This window comes from Entelurus aequoreus, linkage group LG16, assembly GCF_033978785.1.
Source record: "Entelurus aequoreus isolate RoL-2023_Sb linkage group LG16, RoL_Eaeq_v1.1, whole genome shotgun sequence".
NCBI classification, from domain to species: Eukaryota; Metazoa; Chordata; class Actinopteri; order Syngnathiformes; family Syngnathidae; genus Entelurus; species Entelurus aequoreus.
This window is the reverse complement of record NC_084746.1, coordinates 27,464,605-27,486,061: the sequence shown is the minus strand read 5'-3', so window position 1 is coordinate 27,486,061 and position 21,457 is coordinate 27,464,605. Positions and strand designations below refer to the sequence as shown.

Sequence of the window (21,457 nt, the reverse complement as noted above, 5' to 3'; positions counted from 1 at the left end):
GCATACAAAAGTAAACATTGACAGGTGCAAAAGCTGCAATATATGATGAAACAAGACGGCAGCTAAAGAAGGACTACCCTATTCATACCCGAAAAAACCCGCCAGGTGAACAGCTGATTTTACGACTGTCGGTGCTGACGTAAGACAACCTCCGTCCCATATGTGACCATAGGATAAACAAATACACTACAGTACTAAGACTATAGTGGCCATTAACAGTTAACTTCTACAGCTGGGGTGCCCAAAGTGCGTCACAGGGGGCCATCTGTGGTCCGTGACTCGTTTGTCATTGGCCTTGAGCACATTACAAAAAACAAAAAATAGAGATCTCATTTGCACCCCTGGTGGTGAAATCTATCAAAATTAAGATGTTCCCAAAAAGGAGGGATTTTTCAAATTGACTGTGTGTCGCTTTTAAAAGTGCTCCCAACTCTGGTCAACATATGAAATAACAAGTGTATGTAAACATTTTAAGTGCTCCATCTCTGGCCAACTTATGTAATAACAAGTGTGTGTAAGAAATTTAAATACGCCCCCTTTGGCCAAAATTAATTTAAAAAAAATATATATATATGTATATAGAGACATACTGTAATAACTTGAAGTAAATAATGAAGATTAAAAACCAATTACAAAAAAAATTCCCCCTAAAATAACAATTAACTAAAATGTTACCTTTTTTATATTAACATAGTATGTATATATTATTAATGTTGTAAATACAAATCTTTATATATCTAGAAAGGGTGGTCCTAAAGAGGTAGGCATTTTTCGCAGGTATCAAGAAGGTAATAAATACGAGTGTTTGTGTGTGTGTGTGTGTGTGTGCATGTGTATGTGTGTGTGTGTGTGTGTGTGTGTGTGTGTGTGTGTGTGTGTGTGTGTGTGTGTGTGTGTGTGTGTGTGTGTGTGTGTGTGTGTGTGTGTGTGTGTGTGTGTGTGTGTGTGTGTGTGTGTGTGTGTGTGTGTGTGTGTGTGTGACTGACATATCTGTCTATTGTTGGGCACTCACATTGTTGCAGGCATCTATCAACTGACTTATCTGATTTAACAGAAATATATATTTTTTTCAATGATTTATTTTCATTTTATTTGAGACTTTAAATTTATTTCGAAAGCTTTTATCCCTCAATTAGCTTCAAGAGCCTTACAATTACTGAGGTCCAAAAAATATCAGGGCAATTGTTTGCCCTTTTTTTGACCCTTTTTTCTGGAAACTACTCCTTCCATATTTTTCAACCGTTCCACCGTCCAAACATTCCTCCTAATAAGGACAAAAAAAATAGAAAATTCTCGGTTTCCAAGAAATTCCAGGAATTCCTTAATACCATTTCTCAGTTGAAAATGTTACTACATCAACATTTCTCGACCGATTTGAAAAATTCAGAAAATTCAAGTCTTTTAACATTTTCCCAAAAATTCCCGCTTTTCCCTAATTTCCCAAATTTCCATGAATTCGAAATAAAATTTGGTTTTTACTTTTATTCCTAATCAGTGTGGCGACCTGGCTGTTAAAGATAAGGAGTTTTGTGATTTCAAACGGTGAGTTCGCCACAGGGCTAGTAACAGTGTGTGTGCTTGTCGGCAGGACGGCTACAAACGAGGAAAGGTTTTGACTTTGTTTATGAATAGAAAGTGGATGCATCACTCCTTTGCTATGTTTATGTGATGTACATTACTTTAGAGCAATTTATATTGTGTTCAAAGTGTACAAACTTTTAATAAAACGTGGACCTTTTTCGAGGCTGAAACCCAATATTCATGTTTACCATGTTTCTTATGGAGAAATTTGCTTCAATATATGAACTTGTTTTTAATTTTACAAACCCTGTTCAAGAACCAATTAAGTTTGTACATTGAGGCTCCACTGTCACGGCCCGGGCGCACGTCTGTGTGCATTAATGTGTGTGCTTCCAGGAGCGCGCCAGGCAGCAAGCGGCTGCAATCAATCAACAGCAATCAGCGCACCCGTGGCTGATCAGAGGACCTGCTGTCATAAGCCTGCATAACCTGCTATCCCGCGCCAGAACGTAGTCACCTGTCCTGTACAGTAAGCATATATCAAACTCTATGCATTCTTGTTCTCTCTGTGTTTTCTCCCCCGTCGTGTTTATTGTCTCGTGTCCTCCTTGTTGATCCAGCAGCCTCCCTCCGTTCCCGCGTTACGAGCTGTGCGTCTTGCCTCCCCGCGTTCCCTCTGCTTCCCTGACTGCCTCTTGGATCTCGACCTCCCGCCTGGACACAGACTTTTGATGCCCCGCTATAGCCCCGAAAAATCGACAACATTCTTCTTGGGAACATTTTTCAACCTGAGGTAGTTCCAAAAAGTGCCCGACTACCTGCTTGTCTCACGGACTTTCGAGCCTGCTTTTCCCCTCTGGGACTTCCGTCTCTCGCTCAACACACACGGTAACACTCAGTTAATTCCCACACATAGTCGCGTACCATACACACTCTTGGATTTAGTCACACTCATTATTTTGCAGTCGTACTCAATTGAAAAAACACAGCGACTGAGTCAACGAGTGGGATTCTTTGTTTGCGCATAAACAGATACGTGAGCATCCACGTAGTCACATTACACGCTAATATAGCATACAGAGTTAGTTATTGTAAGCTGTAACCCAACGATAAGGCGTGATAGGGTACACTAGTGCACATAATAATGTACTTCAGAGAGTATCGAGAAGCAAATGCGTGTTCCCTGTGGAGCGTCTTCTTCTGAAATTCTCAGCTAAGGGTCACCTAGTTGTCCTGCAGCTTCTGGAGATGCACGCCAAGCGAGGGGTGGTGTGATGCTAAAAATACATGCATGATTCCACACATTTCAACAACAGCAGCCAGTGCTACAGTCGTTTTACAATATTGTGGTTAACTCCATACGTAGTGCTCAGGAGGAACACATTATCTGACAGCTTTATGAAACCAGCACTGTGTTGTTAATATATAGGATGGGGGGACTATGATGCTGAATAATGCATTACAGTATATTATACAGTATGCTGTACCAATCACTGGTGGAGTGCAAATAAGCTCCCTGGTGGTTGTGAATGGTATAGGATTATTATTATAGGACATTAGCGCAATGGCCGGTTATGTTCCATCACTTAATTATACAAAGCCTCATTACTGCAACTTTCCTGACATATCTCCTGTTTACTACTGGTGGAGAATTACATGAATAACCAAAGAGGAGCGATCGCAATAACCAAAGGAAATGCCTATGTTGTGAATGAGTCCATGCATACACAATGTGCGTTTACTGTGAGTTTCAACTTCCCTAACTCCTGTTTGTTTCTGTTGCTCAAGATGGAGGTTGTCATTAATATCTGGCAGGTAGAGAGCGCATATCACTTGTATGAAATGTCTTTGTTGTGCATGTGTTCTTGCATGAGTAAGTTCACCGTGGACTTTGAGTTAATGGACCATCTACTATGCAAGGTGGCAGTAATAACTGAGAGTAGGGGCCATCACATTATGTCTAGATTGCATGCTGACAGGAGCTCATGCGTGAACTTGGTATTAGCGGGCTTACACTTTATGAGGAGTCTTTCTATTAATGTCTGCTATGTAAAGTGGGGGAGGAGCTTACGCGTTAATTATATGGAAAGATTACGTTTTGCATGTGCCCATGCATGGGGGAGTTTACCTTGAGCTTCAACTTTCCTGACTTAGGGGTTCATTTCTTGTTAATTTCTATTATTCAAGGTTGGAGTTATCGTTAAAAACTGGCAGAAGGCGCAAGCTCTTCATCAGTGGCTTTGAATGTGGCCATGCAGGGGTGAGTTTACGGTACCATGCTTTGACTTTATGGACTATGACACATTTTTCCTATTCAATTCTACAATGCAAGATGGCAGATATCATTAACAACTGGATGGATGAGTGATCGCGGTAATTGTATGACACGTTTATGTTGCATACGGACATGAGTTCATGCATTTCTTTTTTTTTTTTAAATTTTCCAAGATGTTGGCAGCAGCTCTGTGCTCTTGTATCATCCTTTTGTGTTCCTGATGTTTCCCTCTTGTCTTCATGTGTTGTTTTTTTTGCCTTTTGGTTCAGGACCCTTTGGGACTGTGCGACAAGGGGTGCCACTTTCGTGACTTCTGCTGTGCTTTTTTGTGAACTTCTGGATCTGCCTCCCGAGAGCCTTTTGGCCATGGAGACCAGCTACTGGGGGTCTGCCACACCAGAGTCCGTTTGGAGAGACTGGAGGAGATGCTGATGAAGAGACAGGGCTGCTGAGTTAGCGCTGAGCGTGGGGACGGACAAGCTTCACAGTGTCTTGGCTGAATGAGCAGGTATCGGACACCTCGGTCTCCTTAGATGCATTCTCGCTCGTCCGTGCGGACTGGACACTGGCCGAGAGTTGGTGGGCGGACGAGGGTGGAGTCGGCTCTCTCGGTTGTTTTGTTGGGTCTGCTCCTGTCTCTGGCCATACTTCCTCCACCCCAGCAGACGATGGCATGGAACACCGCAGAGGCCACCACAGTGTATATGTTTTTTTTTTTTTTTTTTTAAATTTATTATTTATTTTTTGTAGCTGTATGTAGAAATGGCTGGTTGCTTCAGCTCTGCTCTTTTAATGTATTTAATGTCCTTTGTGTTATTTGATGTTTGATGTTTCCCTTTTACACACATACTTATGTGTGCTATGGCTATGGGTTTTTTCCCTTGGCCTCAGTCTGGAACCCCTCTCCAGGGGCCCAGGCTTAGACATTTTTTTTTTTTCATAACCCCACCCCCCCAACGTTTACCTGTTTCTCACCTTTTTTATTAAGGGGCGCCGGAAGTTGGCAGACCCGTCAGCGATCCTGTTCTGTCTCCCTGTAATGTTTGTCTGATCTTGAATGGGATCGTGCTGAAAATCTTAATTTCCCCTCGGGGATTAATAAAGTATTTCTGATTCTGATTCTGATTCTGATGAACAAGCGTACTGGTGGTCCTAAACTTCATGCACTATGAAGACTCTTTTGATCGATTGCTATCATTGTAAAGTGGCAGTTATTGTCAATAACACTTGGCTTGTGCAAGTGTGCATATGTTTGTGTACCTTTAACCTAAAAAAAAAAAGCTTACATACAAGTTCTTTGTACGTAATGACAGTTTACTAGAGCAAAGGCTATTTTATCATCCAGTCTCCTGGCTTCAGTGGCTAGATTCAGGCCAGCTCCTTTACACACTGAAACATACATTTTAAAACTTGTTTGCAGAGTTCCCAGACATCTGCAGTGACTAAAGGGCGCCATGAGATGATGACTTACACTGTATTGCGGCTATTTGCTGCTGATTTAAGGGGATTTGTGCATACGCGGCGAGCATGCCAACAATGTAGGAAGCCGCTAAACCCACCATCGCATTGATTTAGGGAGCAATTGAAACATTTTTTTGTGTGTGTGACGGAGCGGAGAAATCAACCCTTTTCTGTTGGCGAATTTTGCCCAGTGAAGGAGTTTTTTTTATCTTTGTCCAAGTTGCTGTGTTCATACTGGGAATGCATTAGAGCAGTGGTCCCCAACCACTGGGCTGCGGCCCGGTACCGGTCTGTGGATCGATTGGTACCGGGCCGCACAAGAAATTTAAAAAAATTTTTAAAAAAATTTAAAAAAATTAAAAAATTACACATTTTATTAAAGGCCTACTGAAATGAATTTTTTTTTATTTAACACTAGAAGTCCCAGCATTGTTCTGTCTACCTAGAAGACCCAGAGAGGGGTCATTTGGCCCGACGCTTTTCCCGAATACACTAATCACTCATTTTGTTATGGTAATGAGGCTGTTAGGGGCAGTTTGTCTAGGTAGACAGAAAAATTATACATGTGGGAAATGCCGAAAGGAGCAATGGCAGTGCCAGGATTGTGAGTGACTGCTCAAATGTATGTCAGTCACGTTTACATGGACATGGTTTTTCATTCTTTGTAAATATGCTTTTTTTTTTGTAATTTTTTTTTTTTAAACTATTTTTGGCACACAAAAATAACAATTGCTTCTGCAACAACCCTCCACACCAAAACTGGGAAAACAGTTGCTTTTTCATTCTTTGTAAATATGTTTTGTTTTGTATTTTTTTTAACAATAAATGTCAGAGTGTTGATCCCTTCATTCTGTTGATCCTTGCAAAAACACACACAACCTACCTCAGAACTAAAGCTTGAGCTGTAAGGTCCCCTCCCCCACACAGGCTCAAGTGGCCCCCTGCCGTGTGCCACTAACAGCCACATTTTCATAACAAAAGGAGTGTCCACAGGGGGGACTAGGGGTCAAATGACCCTCTTGTGTGTTTTCTAGGTAAAAATGTCAATTGACCCTTCTCTGGGACTTCGCGTGTTAAACGGGGATAGCAGATCTATTCTATGTGTCATACTTGATCATTTCGCGATATTGCCATATTTTTGCTGAAAGGATTTAGTATAAAACAACGACGATAAAGATCGCAACTTTTGGTATCTGATAAAAAAAAGGCTTGCCCCTACCGGAAGTAGCGTGACGTAGTCAATTGAACATATCCGCAAAGTTCCCTATTGTTTACAATGATGGCCGCCAGAAGTGAGAGAGATTCGGACCGAGAAAGCGACGATTTCCCCATTAATTTGAGCGAGGATGAAAGATTTGTGGATGAGGAAAATGCAAGTGAAGGACTGGTGGGGAGTGGAAGCGATTCAGATAGGGAAGATGCTGTGAGAGCCGGGGGTGACCTGATATTCAGCTGGGAATGACTACAACAGTAAATAAACACAAGACATATATATACTCTATTAGCCACAACACAACCAGGCTTATATTTAATATGCCACAAATTAATCCCGCATAAAAACACCTAGGTGTTTGTTATGCTAGCTCCTAGCTCCTAGCTACTAACTCGAGCTAGTTATAGCTTGAGCGGGTTATATGGACGGGATCCCGTGTATATAACCCGCCAATACAATTCAAACACCTGCACAACACACACACTCACTCAGCCCAAAGAACCGTTCACCTAACCCAAGGTTCATAAAGCTTATATATTTAACCAAAGTTACGTACGTGACACGCACGTACGGGCAAGCAATCAAATGTTTGGAAGCGCGCGGGTGGGACCTGATATTCAGCTGGGAATGACTACAACAGTAAATAAACACAAGACATATATATACTCTATCAGCCACATCACAACCAGGCTTATATTTAATATGCCACAAATTAATCCCGCATAACAAACACCTAGGTGTTTGTTATGCTAGCTCCTAGCTCCTAGCTACTAGCTCGAGCTAGTTATAGCAAGCGATCAAATGTTTGGAAGCGCAGCTACGTACTCACGGTATCGTGTCTGTGTATCCAAATCAAAGACCTCCTGGTTAGAGTCTCTGTTGTCCGAGTTCTTCGATCTTGACTGCATCTTCCGGGAATGTAAACAATGAAACGCCGGCTGTGTTGTGTTGCTGACTTCCCTCGCAAAATATCCGCTTCGCACCGACAACTTTCTTCTTTGCTTGCTCAGCTTCTTTCTCCATAATGCAATGAACAAATTGCAACAGATTCACCAACACAGATGTCCAGAATACTGTGGAATAATGAGATGAAAACAGAGCTATTTCGTATTGGCTTCAATGGGGAAGTCATACCTCTGTTAAACTGGCTATGTCACGCGCATACGTCATCATACCGAGACGTTTTCAAGCGGAAGTGTGGCGGGAAATTTAAAATTGCACTTTATAAGTTAACCCGGCCGTATTGGCATGTGTTGCAATGTTAAAATTTCATCATTGATATATAAACTATCAGACTGCGTGGTCTGTAGTAGTGGGTTTCAGTAGGCCTTTAAATCAACATAAAAAACACAAGATACACTTACAATTAGTGCACCAACCCAAAAAACCTCCCGCCCCCATTCGCACAAAAGGGTTGTTTCTTTCTGTTATTAATATTTCTGGTTCCTACATTATATATCAATATAGATCAATACAGTCAGCAGGGTTACAGTCCGTAAGCACACATGATTATATTTTTTTATGACAAAAATAAATAAATAAATAAAATACCCCGGTCGGTGGGACAAATTTTCAAGCGTCCGCAGTTACAAAAATGTTGGGGACCACTGCATTAGAGGACAACAAGGACAAAGCATCCTCTGTTGTGATCTATCAAAACAACTGGCTGCACTTTTGAGAATGACTCAGAGCACTCCTCTTTTCATTACTCCCAGCATCTGCATGCGCCCGCCGAATGCACTGAGGACAATTTCTCCGCCGATGATTGGCGTTTTCGTCTGGAAAAATGCCTCAGGCCGGTGAACGTTATTGATTTCTTGGCTTTACCTTCAATGGAGCCTTTTTCTGTCGGATCAACCCAAGCCTGGAGTTATTTCACGTTGATAACCTCCACGCCGCTACCTATCGTCCAATCCATGCAGAGACAAAGAAAGGGATCTGCAATTATGTTTACGAGATAAGATAAGGACTTCACAATTAACTTAACCCGCCCCAGACAAGTGGGGGTTGCTGGTATCTGCTGACCCAGCCAGGATCTTCTTACATCAGCACAGCTAAGCTCTTTTTGCCTCCAAAAGTTGAACACAAGGGGGCGTTGACTGATAACTTTGCTGTACTTTGTCCACTTCCAGCAGCTTGAGGACAAATTTGATTATCATGGCCGACCTTGAGGGGGGAGTGGGAGGAGAAGCAGCTCCACTTTTTACATTTGCATTTCAAGGAGTGACGCCTTATTGCATTAGCGGGAATGTGCTGCATTAGCTGAGGCGCAGAAGGACAGTGAGGATGTTGCGTGCATGCAACGTGTCATCTGACAGTGCAACAGCTTACTGGCTTGAATTAGATATGCACATAATAAACTTGCCCATGTTCTTGTAGTCTACACATTGTCGCCACCTGTTCAACATCGGCTGCACCCTGAAACATGAATAATCAAGTCTACACAGGGTCTAAATCAAACTGTGGTACGTGTACCACTGTTTAAGAGAGTACGGCCCACTACAGGACGCCATGACTGCTACTAACTTTGAGCCGATGCTGTGTGTTTGCGCCGCTTCATAGTTAATTTTTCGACGTTTAAATGTCTTTCCAGAAAGAAGACAAGTATGGGAAGTGAAGGTTCGCCATCAACACTGGAGAGCCACCTATTACAGCGTCTTGTGCGAGGTAAACACGCGACACAAGGTCTGCGTTTTGTTCAGGAGAAAACACAAGCTAATACAAATAATAACAGAATAAATTGATAAATTGTACAGATGTTTGGCCAAAAAAAAGACTATCTTTGAATCTAAGTGAAACTAAGATAACGCTGTTATTCGATAATAGTGAACAGAGAGATTTAAACACAAATACCAATAGATGGAGTGGATATTGTAAAATATAGATGTGAAAATAAACTGGAAATGTCACAAAAATATACAAAATAAAGTGGCAAGAAATATGTCAATGATGAATAAAGCAAAATATGTTCTGGACCAAAAATCACTCAATTTTTTCCACTGCTCGCCAGTGTTACCATATCTGAGTTATTGCGCAGAAATATGGTTGTAATAACTGCAAAAGTACACTTAAACACTTAGCATGTTACAAAAAAGAAAGATCAGTTAGAATAAAACATAATGAGTGATTACAAATACATTGGAGGCAGACACTACAGTTGACATACTTCACACAAAAGTCATATTTTCTCTATGATTGTTGGTCCAAACCTATTAAGATTTTAGCAAAAAAGTTACTTTTTTGGTCGTTCTCTGTATTTACGTTTATTGCGCCGTTGGGTGCGTGTTAGAGTGCCTGCTGGTCACAAAACATTTCCGGAATGTAGCAACAGAGTGCGTCAAATATATATAAAATGATACTTTCACAAAATAAAAGCATGTTCAATTGTTAGTTCATGAGCTGGAGTATGTTTAGAACTAGATGATTTTGGTTTATTTTCTCAGAAAAACTAACATCATTGCGACAGCAATTGCGTGCATGTCCTTGGTAGCAGTCATGGCGCCTGTTGTTTAGTTGGCCATACTCTCTTTATACGCGCCTCTGCCACTGGTGGCACGCGGGCTCTATCTAGTGGTACGCCAAATAATCACTTAATTATATATTTTAATGACATGACTCGAGCCATTATCAAAGGTTTATCAGCTTTTAATGGAAGTCATTACAATCTGACTACTGTAGGCCGTAATCAATACCAACATATACAATTAAGACACAAACACAACCGTCTTACTTTTACATTTCTATGACACTGTTACAGTTCAAACTGTGTGTAATGTTACAGTGGCCAAAGTGTTACATATATTTGATAAATACATCCTGATCCTTGTTGTTAATAAATACTTAGGTCTACTATGCTACTGTATTTTAATGTTGGTCATCATGGGGGGTACTTGGAGAGCCAAGTGTTTTCTGAGGTGGTACTAGGTGAAAAAAGTTTGAGAACCACTGGTCTAAATAGTACAATATAGAGATTGTATCAGAGAGTGTCCGCCCTGAGATCGGTAGGTTGGAGTTCAAATCCCAGCCGAGTCATACCAAAGACTATAAATAATGGGACCCATTACCTCCCTGCTTGGCACTCAGCATCAAGGGTTGGAGTTGGGGGTTAAATCACCAAAATGATTCCCGGGCGCGGCGCCGCTGCTGCCCACTGCTCCCCAAGGGGATGGATCAAATGCAGAGGACAAATTTCACCACATCTAGTGTGTGTGTGACAATCATTGGTACTTTAATCTTAATCTTAATTGCTTTTATAAATATGACATTTTAATTTTGACAAGAAAAGTAATTTTTGCTTGTATTTTTTCCTGAATATGATATTATAAAATGACTAAACTGACATGAACACTGCAACAGTTTGCATCTCAAAGTATCAATTGTGTTAGCCTATTTTGAAACGTAATTTTAGTATTGTAAAATTCCGACTTTATTAATGTGAAATTCTCAAAAAAATTGCAATTTTACAAATACATTATTGTATTAGTTTGACTTTTTTCCTTGAAAAAATACACATGGTTCTGATTTTATTTTCAAAACTTTTTTGGGACTTTATGCTAATATTAATATTAATTAATATTCCTTTTTTTGCTTAAAATATGTTTTCACTCTAGTAATACACAATATTTAACTTTAAAAAAAAAAAATACATATGTATTTTGTATATTTATACACTGGATAAAAGTTGAAAAAAAGTTAAGAAAAGTTTTCAAGACAGCTTTTTTTCGTGGAAAAAAATAATACTTGAGTCTCAGATATTTACTATTTACATGGATTTTCTAGCGGTAAATACACTTTTTTCTCATAAGGTATTGTTTTATTTTTATGATGGCCCTGACATTCTTTAGTAGATCAATGAATCAATTAACGTTAAACCAAACACATGTTTTTTTCCCCTGATTAATTACATTTTTTGACATGTTGCTTGAAAATTAATTTCTTCCTAAATATGATATTATATGACCCAAATGACATGAGTCCAAGTACCAATTATGCAATTTAACATATATCATTGCAACTTTATTCTTGCAAGAATAGCTTCTTTTTGTTTTTTAAAGACAACTTTATTTTTGTAAAATATTGACATTATTCATGGAAATTCTCATAAAATTTGCAATATTACAATTGGATTCCTTTATGACTTGGATTTTTTTCCTCAATATTTAATCTCAAAATTATGACTTCATTTTAAAATTACTTTATTCTAATATTACATTATTTTAGCTAAAAAAAATAAAAAATACAACTTCACTTTGATAACAGACAATGTTTTTACTCAATTAAAAAAATATATTAAAATTTTTACACTCAAACTATTTTGAATTTTTTTTAGGAATTGATAAAGTTACAGCTTTTCTTTGTGACTTAATCCTCAAAATATTTACTTTATTTTTCATGAATACTCACATTTTAATGTATGTATTCTTCCTGCGTAAAATACCAATTTAAAATACAACAACATTCTTACAAAACGACAAGATTATTCTTGTGATATCACTTTCTTCTCATGGACTGACATTTTGTAAATCAATGAATGAAATACACTTTCCCTTGTAAAAAAAAAACCTGTTTTCTTACCTGACTGTTTGTATTTTTTGACATGTTACTTGAAAATTCAATAGGTGGTGTTTTTGCATGCCTTAAACCAGTGGTCCCCAAACTACGTCCCGCGGCCCAGATCCGGCCCGTCCCAATTTAAAAAATGTTTATCCAATTATTATTGTTTTATTTTTTTTAATCTGTCCTTTCTAATCCATTTTCTACCACTTGTTACTCTTAGTGTCTCCTAGCTGCTCAGGGAAATCATATTGTCTAAAAATGCATTTTCCCATCTATAACGGGAAATCATTGTGCGAGGAATATATATATATATATACATATATATATATATATATATATATATATATATATATATATATATATATATATATATATATATATATATATATATATATATATATATATATATATATATATATATATATATATATATAGCCCGGCCCACGGCCACATTTTTTTAACCCAATGCGGCCCCCGAGTCAAAAAGTTTGAGGACCTCTGCCTTAAACGATACTGTTTTTTCTTGATTTTTTTTCACAAATATGATAGCATAACATGACTTAACTGACATGAACACTGCAAAACATTGCATCCCAAAGTACTAATTGTGCAATTTAAAGATTTAATTTAATTATTGCAACTTCATTCTTATACAAGGATGTTTTTAATGGAACGTTATTCTTGTCAAATTTTGACTTCATTCATGCATGATTCTCGTAATATTTGCAATATTACAATTGGATTTTCGCATGATTAAACTTTTTTCTTTGAAAAAGATATAATCTCAAAATATCATGACTTTATTTTCAAAATCGAAAACAACAACAGCAACTTCTCGTAATTGGCAACGTTTTTACCTTTTTAAAACATTTTTTTGTTTGTTTTTTTTACTTTCGAAATTTTTCAATACATTTAGAAATTAATATTTATTTTCGCACAGTTACAACTTTTTTTTTTTTGTATTCATCTACACATTCATTCTTGTATTATCACTTTTTCCCCCTCATCGTTTTGTTTTCAGCGTGGCCCTACAATGCATGAATCAAAGTTACACCAATAACATGTTTTTTTTCCTGATTAAGAAATTGCTCTTAAGTGCCTTAAAAGTCGAGGATAATTACTTTTTGTTTGCATTTTTGCAGAACGTGAAGCAATCAAGCACTACATGCACGCTGAAAAAGTTGCACAGCAAAGCACCTGTTTAGCAGTGCAAACCACGCCCACTCCCTTATATGGGTGCCCAGCCCCCCTTGCCCATGCAAAACAAGACTTTTAATTGGTTGCAGCGCTTCCTGGAGGCATGCAGATGTCGCAGGAGGCTCCTCCCACGCACCTGATGGGAGTATTTACGTGTCTTTTACCGCAACTCTCAGCACTGCTCTCACTGGTTCCAACATGACTCCCCACACTTGAGCAACGAGGATTTCCGTCTCTGCGCGCACACACTCGAGTAACGTCCGTTCGTGGAGTTTGCAGTCGGTGGAAAGTTTTGTGTTCCCAAAATGCCACGCTCCTTTCTGGTGAAGAAGCACGTCAACTCCGCCAAGAAGCCCAACTACAGCGAGCTGGAGGGTCCGACAGGTAAAAAAAAAAAAAAACTTTGCAAAGTTGTTTTGAAACCAAAAAAAAGAAAAAAAGTTGATGCGAGAGATTTTTGATGTATTTTGTCCCGATTTCAGTGCTCATCATGCCGCATTTCTACAAGGGCCTCCCGCTGCCTGTCATCCCCCAGCCGGAGTTCCTGAGCCCGGCCGCGTACAGCCCCATCACGGTGTGGACCACCAGCAGCCTGCCGCTCTCCCCGCTCCCCAGCGACCTCTCCCCGCTCTCCGGATACCCTTCCTCGCTTTCCTCCTCCTCCTCCTCCTCCAAGGACCACAGCGGCTCGGAGAGCCCGAGGAGCGACGAGGAGGAGCCGCTGCTGCTCTCCAAGCTGGCGGAGGGCGCGCAGGACGCGGACAAGTTCCAGTGCGCGCAGTGCGCCAAGTCCTACTCCACCTACTCCGGACTGCTCAAGCACAAGCAGCTGCACTGCGATGCCCAAACTAGGAAATCCTTCACTTGTAAATACTGCGAGAAGGAATACGTCAGCTTGGGAGCTCTCAAGATGCACATTAGAACTCACACTTTGCCTTGCGTGTGCAAAATATGCGGCAAAGCCTTCTCCAGGCCCTGGTTGCTGCAGGGACACATCAGGACGCACACTGGTGAGTTTCTGTGAGGCCTCCATGCTTACATGCACTCTTCTTCTTCTTCTTCTTCTTCTTCTCGTGTGTCTCACCATTTTGTCACTTCTTGTGTCATTTCCTGGCAGGAGAGAAGCCGTTCTCGTGTCCTCACTGCAACAGAGCGTTTGCAGACCGCTCCAACCTCAGGGCTCACTTGCAGACCCACTCGGATGTGAAAAAGTACCAATGCAAGAACTGCTCCAAAACCTTCTCCCGGATGTCTCTTCTGCACAAGCATGAGGAATCTGGTTGTTGTGCAGCACACTGAACACAAGGGATACTCTTTTTCCACTAGGAGACTCTTTTTTTTTTTTTTCTCCTCCCTGCTTCTTGGTTTTTTTGGAAGCAGGGAGTCTTCAGTTTACCTGTGCTATTCATGCACTTCCCGCATGTCTGCAATCTTCCAAATGCCTTCACTTTTGCTCTGACAGATCAATTCGAGGGGGAAAAAGCCAAGGGAATACTGAAGCCATTGTTACTACTTCTTTTTAATTAGGAGGGGGAAGAAAATTTGCACAATCGTTACAAGAGAGATTGCCGTAGTCCTCCTTTAAAGTGCCTCTGTTTTTTTACTCTTTATATATATTTTTATATTATACCGAATGTAAGCGTGACTGCGATGATTGTACATTTGTGGTGTTTTTTTTACTCTCATGACACTTTGGCTAATAAAGTCTCATGGCTTTTTGTAGAAATTGGAAGCAAGTTTTTTTCTCTCCCGTTTGACACTTTTAAACGATATTTGGAAGATGCAAAAAAAAGGATGTGACTCAGCTCTGAAAATCAAGCCCGAACCCGTTCCCGCAGGGCCAGGCAGACATCAAACTGTGTTGAAATGTAACACATACAAGCTATATTGATCTGCACTTACTTGTTAGACCCTCTGAGGGCCCACCACTTCTTCTTTAGGCTGCGGAGTGAGTGTGCACTGGTTAAACATGACAGCAGAACCTCCAAAAACCCCAAAAAGGTCCGTTCCTTGGTTGACTTCCAAGTTGGTCTGTAAGTGTAAAACACAGTGTAAAGTGAATTCATCTGTTCCAAGGTCAACCTGTTGCCATCATAAAACCTTTATTAGCTGTGCAAGCAATGTTAAAAAGTCTTAAAGGTTTTCCAAGCCACCTGGACTGATGGAGCGGGACCCTCTACTTATACAGTACAGGCCAAAAGTTTGGACACACCTTTTCATTCAATGCGTTTTCTTTATTTTCATGACTATTTACATTGTAGATTGTCACTGAAGGCATCAAAACTATGAATGAACACATGTGGAGTTATGTACTTAAAAAAAAAATAGGTGAAATAACTGCAAACATGTTTTATATTTCTAGTTTCTTCAAAATAGCCAACCTTGTGGTTAGAGTGTCCGCCCTGAGATCGGTAGGTTGTGAGTTCAAACCCTGGCCGAGTCATACCAAAGACTATAAAAATGAGACCCATTGCCTACCTGCTTGGCACTCAGCATCAAGGGTTGGAATTGGGGGTTGAATCACCAAAATGATTTTCTCGAGCGCGGCCACTGCTGCTGCTCACTGCTCCCCTCACCTTCCAAGAGGTGAACATGGGGATGGGTCAAATGCAGAGGGTAATTTCACCACACCTAATGTGTGTGTGACTATCAGTGGTACTTTTACTTTAACTTTGCTCTGATTTCTGCTTTGCATATCTTGGCATTCTCTCGATGAGCTTCAAGCACACCTGTGAAGTGAAAACCATTTTAGGTGACTCCGTTTTGAAGCTCATCGAGAGAATGCCAAGCGTGTGCAAAGCAGTATCCAGAGCAAAGGGTGGCTATTTTGAAGAAACTAGAATATAAAACATGTTTTCAGTTATTTCCCCTTTTTTTAAGTACATAACTCCACATGTGTTCATTCATAGTTTTGATGCCTTCAGTGACAATCTACAAGGTAAATAGTCATGAAAATAAAGAAAATGCATCGAATGAGAAAGTGTGTCACAACTTTTGGCCTGTACTGTACATGCTGTATAAAATTGTCTTTTAGATTAAACTGGTCCTAAATGTACCTTCACTGTGAAACAAATATTAGTACATTTCAGTGTGTAACTATATTTTTTCACAGTAAAATACTCTAACCAAAATTGATGTAACACTACAACATATTGTTAAAATTCAAAGCAATCTAATGTCATGTCACAGTCAAATACTGTAATCAGAGTCCTCTGTAACATCACAACAAATGACTGTAAATTCAAACTCTTGAGGGGTTCTGTTGCACACTTGTGTGCAGCAAGTAGCAGTATAAACCAAGAGAGGAATTAACTCTACAATTACAATTGTGAAGTTCCAGCAAATAGTTGAGACGTCATTGTAATTAACCATAAAACCACAGCTCTGCAGTTACAGCGAATTGCTCTGAAGATATTTCACAGTAAATTACAGTACTGTGAAAGTACTGCATTTATTAGCCTGTAATCTGCTGTGAATTTACAATGAACATGTTTACAGTGTTATTGTGCAATACTAAGATATTCAAATACTGCAGTATAGCGATGGTAATAGCTGGCTGGCAACTAGCGCGCTAATTACTAGCTGACATCTAGTGCGCTAATCGCTAGCTGGCAACTAGGGCTGCTAATAGCCAGGTGGCAACTTGCGCGGTAAGAGCCTGATTTACTGAAGGTTTTAACTTTTATTTACGAGTTAGAATGCAAACATTTGTTTTTAAATCCATCCGTCGTCATGTTATGATTGTGAACAATAGGCAAAATTCCCCAAAAAAGTGCAGTTCCACTTTATAACACATCGTAAAGTTGGCGCCCTCTATTCATCCGTGTATAGGTTGCAAATAGCCCTGTTGAAATAACATTCAAATATTTTTTACAAACATGTCACACTCGTGCAAAAAGAAGTTAAACACTGTTAAAACTTGCAAACGATACCGATTCACCCTTAACTTTGATGGTGTACTAACTAGGGGCCATAGTTATTAAAGGTTTGCATGTACTGAAACATGTTCAAAACTGATAGCACACACAAAGCTGATGTACTAAACGTGTGCAAAATGGATAGCGTCTGTTAAGTGAGCAGAAAAGGGCATGCCATTCATTTTGCGTCATCATTAATATGCAGAATATATGCTGATTGTCAGAACACCCATAATACTGGGAGAAGAAAATGCAAATACAATTATTTATGTGATTTATCAACACTCATCACCTTTTTGCGAGCGCTTTTTCGTGTTATATTTAGCACGTGCAAACTTACAGTTCCACACACGGTTGCAGGATCGGTGCTCGCAATGCAAAAAACAGAAATTGGTCTGACGAGAATCCTCTGCCTTACGTGTGTGTGTCAACATTTTGGACGGTCAGAAAAAAACATTCAGCAATTTCCTTTTATAATGTTATTGCTTCTGGATAGGGCTGTTCAAAACAAATTAAATGTATGTGTTTTAGTGCCTGCTGGCGAACTGTTTTAATGTTGTTGTTTTTTAATTTAGGAAATATAGTACTATGTCTCCAACAAAAAAAGATGTCTTTCATTGTGCATTTTCTTACGTTTGAGTCATTCCAGACGCACGAATGCTGGTGCACAGAATTAAGTGTCAGCCTGCTAAATATATTTCTGTTGTCTAGATTGCGACTCAGAAAAAATGTTGCAGATTATAAATGTGTGCTGTTGGTTTAGCATGAACAACATGAACGTGCAGAAAATGATCATCTCCGTGGTAAAAGCCACATATGCACGCACAATCCTCATTTAAATAAGGCGGTCTGCACCACTTTCAATGGCACACGCAGTCTTAGTAAATCACTGTGGGGGGGCGTGGCCTGCGGACCTGCAGCGAAGCGGGGTGTGCCAAGACCGGCTTTGAGATCAGCGACAGGTGCGTATATGACCCAGCTGAGAGTGTTTGTCTGATCACCTGTCGCTCTGTTAAAGGCAGCAGTCGGGAAGGAGAGAGAAACTTGTTGATGGTGGAACAGGAGAACGAGCATGAACGAGAGTGAGAGAGAGACGCACAGAAATGACTGAAAAAGAACACAAAGAACATTTATTGCAAAATAAATAATTGTTCACAAAAATGAACGAGGCTGTCATGTCCGTCATTGGTGGTCCAAGGAACCCGGAGAAGCGAGACCTCCACAATCACATGCAACACGCCCGCTCATAGTGCACGCAATTTTATTTTTTGCACACTTTTTAGTGCATGGTGTTTGGATCTTACTAAAAACAAGTGGCGGCTAGTATGCTAATCGCTAGCTAGCTTGAATGTTAACATAAATATAATATTACTGTCCAGTTGTTTATTCATGTTTTGTGTTTAAACCTGCAAAGTACAGTAAGTAGGGTGGCCACGCTACGGCCATTTTTAACTAAACTAATGTATGTTGGATTAGTGTTATTGTGAAATTAAACACATCTACATATTTGGAAAAATTGTCAGGGAATATAAAAAATATATAAAAAATAAGTCCAATCAACCAAACATTTTACTGCACCCTTTGGTGCATCTTTTTGTTGTTTTTATTTCTATGTCACGAATAGGAAGGAGCTGCATGTGAGTACTTTTAGGCGACACCCGCTGCTCGTTGAGAAGAGCAATATGTGCTTTTATGTCAGATCTACCAAAACTCTCCAATAAGACCAGAAATGTGTGATTTTATCTTTCATGTATGGTTCTATGGTTATCATCACCCTTTTCCTGTTTGCCATCAATGGGCGTGCCACCAATAACACTTGTCGAGTCATAGATTCCTCAAGCGAGGTATTCTAAAAGGTACTTAGCAACTCCAGTGATTTTTGTTCTAAATAAAAACACGAATATTTAGGCAACAAAGGCCCATATGCATACATAAAAGAACTGTACATATGGAAATACTGTCCAAAATTAGCATTAATTTTTTTAAACTATGTTGAACTGTATCATTCCTATTCAAATACTATTATATTATATTTCAAATAAATGTTTTCTTTGCTGGAATATAAAATATTAAGAAAGAACATTTTAAGCTGAATTGTGACGCCAATTGGTGGAAGCAAAAATGCTGGACTTGTACAGAACCAAAGCAAAAAACTGTGAACACCAAACGCATTTCATAGATAATAGTTTTATGTGCAGAAAACAATGAGAAATACACATAAATGATGAATAAAATGCACAAAAAAACTATTAAAATCACTTTTACCTTCATCATGTTGGCAAAGACGGTGACAAGTGGAGCGGTACAAGGGGAAAAGATGCCACATCTTACTTTTCAATAGTGTTTCTCACCTTCTTTATCAAAATGCTGGCACTCGCAACTTTATTATTTATTATTTTGCAGTCGTACTCAATTCGCCATACTAGGGTTGTACGGTATACCGGTATTAGTATAGTACCGCGATACTAATAAATCATTTTCTGTACTTTTCCGCCTCTGAAAAGTACCGGTCCGCCACCTTTGTGGTATCATACAAAACTAATGTAAAGTATCACACAACAGAAGAATAAGTAATTATTACATTTTAACAGAAGTGTAGATAGAACATGTTAAAAGAGAAAGTAAGCAGATATTAACAGTAAATGAACCAGTAGATTAATAGTTAATTTTCTACCCATCCATCCATCCGTTTTCTACCGCTTGTCCCTTTTGGGGTTGCGGGGGGTGCTGTAGCCTATCTCAGCTGCATTCGGGCGGAAGGCGGGGTACACCATGGACAAGTCGCCACCTCATCGAAGGGCTCATTTTCTACCACTTGTCCTTAATAATTTTGACAAAATAATAGAATGGAAAATGACACAATATGTTACTGCATATTTCAGCAGCTAAATTAGGAGCCTTTGTTTGCTTACTTACTAATAAAAGACAAGTTGTCTTGTATGTTCACTATTTTATTTAAGGACAAACTTGCAATAAGAAACATATGTTTAATGTACCCTAAGATTTTTTGTTCAAATAAAGCCAACGATGCAGTTTTTGTGGTCCTATTTATTTAGAAAAGTAGTGAAAAGTACCGAAATGTATCGAAATAATTTTGGTACCTGTACCAAAACATTGGTATCGGGACAACACCACGCCATATATAACCGGGAAATTTGGGGTGGAAATTTTCCATCCAAAACCGAATCATACGAAAATATCTGACTAATATTTTTGAGCCACGGCTTTTTTTGTGACGGCGACGGTTTGAACTCTGAAATACGAAGTTTAAACTTTGCAATTTCCATTGTACTTCAGCACAATCAACCGAGTTGTGATTGGAAAAAAAAATCCCTGCTGGCTGTGCCGGGCAGTCAAGCTATTTGTACATTTCCTACATTTGTTCTGATAAGCCGCTGAAATGTTTGCCATCAAGTATTGAATAGACTTCCCCAGGCCACGTTTTGTCTGCTAGCATACGCTATCAACTTGCAGCAGATAAAGCTGCCAAGAGAGCTTCAAAGGACACGGCCTGACGCTTCCTAACAAACACAGTGTGTATGAATGAATTTAAGTGGACCCCGACTTAAACAAGTTGAAAAACTTATTCGGGTGTTACCATTTAGTGGTCAATTGTACGGAATATGTACTTCACTGTGCAACCTACTAATAAAAGTCTCAATCAATCAATCAATCTCAAACCAAGTGTGTGTGTGTGTGTGTGTGTGTGTGTGTGTGTGTGTGTGTGTGTGTGTGTGTGTGTGTGTGTGTGTGTGTGTGTGTGTGTGTGTGTGTGTGTGTGTGTGTGTGTGTGTGTGTGTGTGTTCTTGTATTTCTACTCTTCTTGAGACATCAACAAGGAAAAGTGAACAAGTTAGGACCGAAATCATGGTCCCAATAGAGAATGTCTCATTTGCACCCCTGGTGGTGAAATCGATCAAAATTAGGGTGGTCCCAAAAAGGAGGGATTTTTCAAATTGACTGTGTGTCGGTTTTAAAAGTGCTCCCCCTCGGGTCAACATATGAAATAACATGTTTCTGTAAAAATTTGGGGTTTGCATGTTCTCCCCGTGACCGCGTGGGTTCCCTCCGGGTACTACGGCTTCCTCCCACCGCCAAAAAAATGCAACTGGGGATAGGTTGATTGGCAACACTAAATTGGCCCTAGTGTGTGAATGTGAGTGTGAATGTTGTCTGTCTATCTGTGTTGGCCCTGCGATGAGGTGGCGACTTGTCCAGGGTGTACCCAGCCTTCCGCCCGAATGCAGCTAAGATAGGCTCCAGCACCCCCCGCGACCCCAAAAGGGACAAGCGGTAGAAAATGGATGGATGGATGTA

At 39.7% G+C, this 21,457-nt stretch overlaps 1 protein-coding gene and 1 long non-coding RNA gene across 2 annotated transcripts; both read left to right on the top strand.

Annotated features, from left to right (window-relative positions):
- Positions 1-2,856: 2,856 nt before the first annotated feature.
- On the top strand, positions 2,857-5,128 carry LOC133630793 (uncharacterized). Its single transcript, XR_009821345.1, has 3 exons — positions 2,857-3,336; positions 3,709-3,781; positions 4,066-5,128. It is a non-coding gene; the product is annotated as an uncharacterized LOC133630793 (long non-coding RNA).
- Positions 5,129-13,270: 8,142 nt separating this feature from the next.
- Positions 13,271-14,958, top strand: snai2 (snail family zinc finger 2). The gene is made up of 3 exons (XM_062023499.1): positions 13,271-13,607; positions 13,706-14,233; positions 14,341-14,958. The coding sequence occupies exons 1-3, from the start codon at positions 13,529-13,531 to the stop codon at positions 14,520-14,522; spliced, it is 789 nt and encodes a 262-aa protein (XP_061879483.1). The 5' UTR covers positions 13,271-13,528; the 3' UTR covers positions 14,523-14,958.
- Positions 14,959-21,457: the final 6,499 nt, after the last annotated feature.

Coding starts and splice junctions, on each gene's coding strand:
- snai2 (XM_062023499.1), top strand. CDS start 13,529: ATGCCACGCTCCTTTCTGGTGAAGAAGCACGTCAACTCCGCCAAGAAG. Junction 13,608..13,705: donor CGAGCTGGAGGGTCCGACAG/GTAAAAAAAAAA, acceptor TCCCGATTTCAG/TGCTCATCATGCCGCATTTC. Junction 14,234..14,340: donor ACACATCAGGACGCACACTG/GTGAGTTTCTGT, acceptor ATTTCCTGGCAG/GAGAGAAGCCGTTCTCGTGT.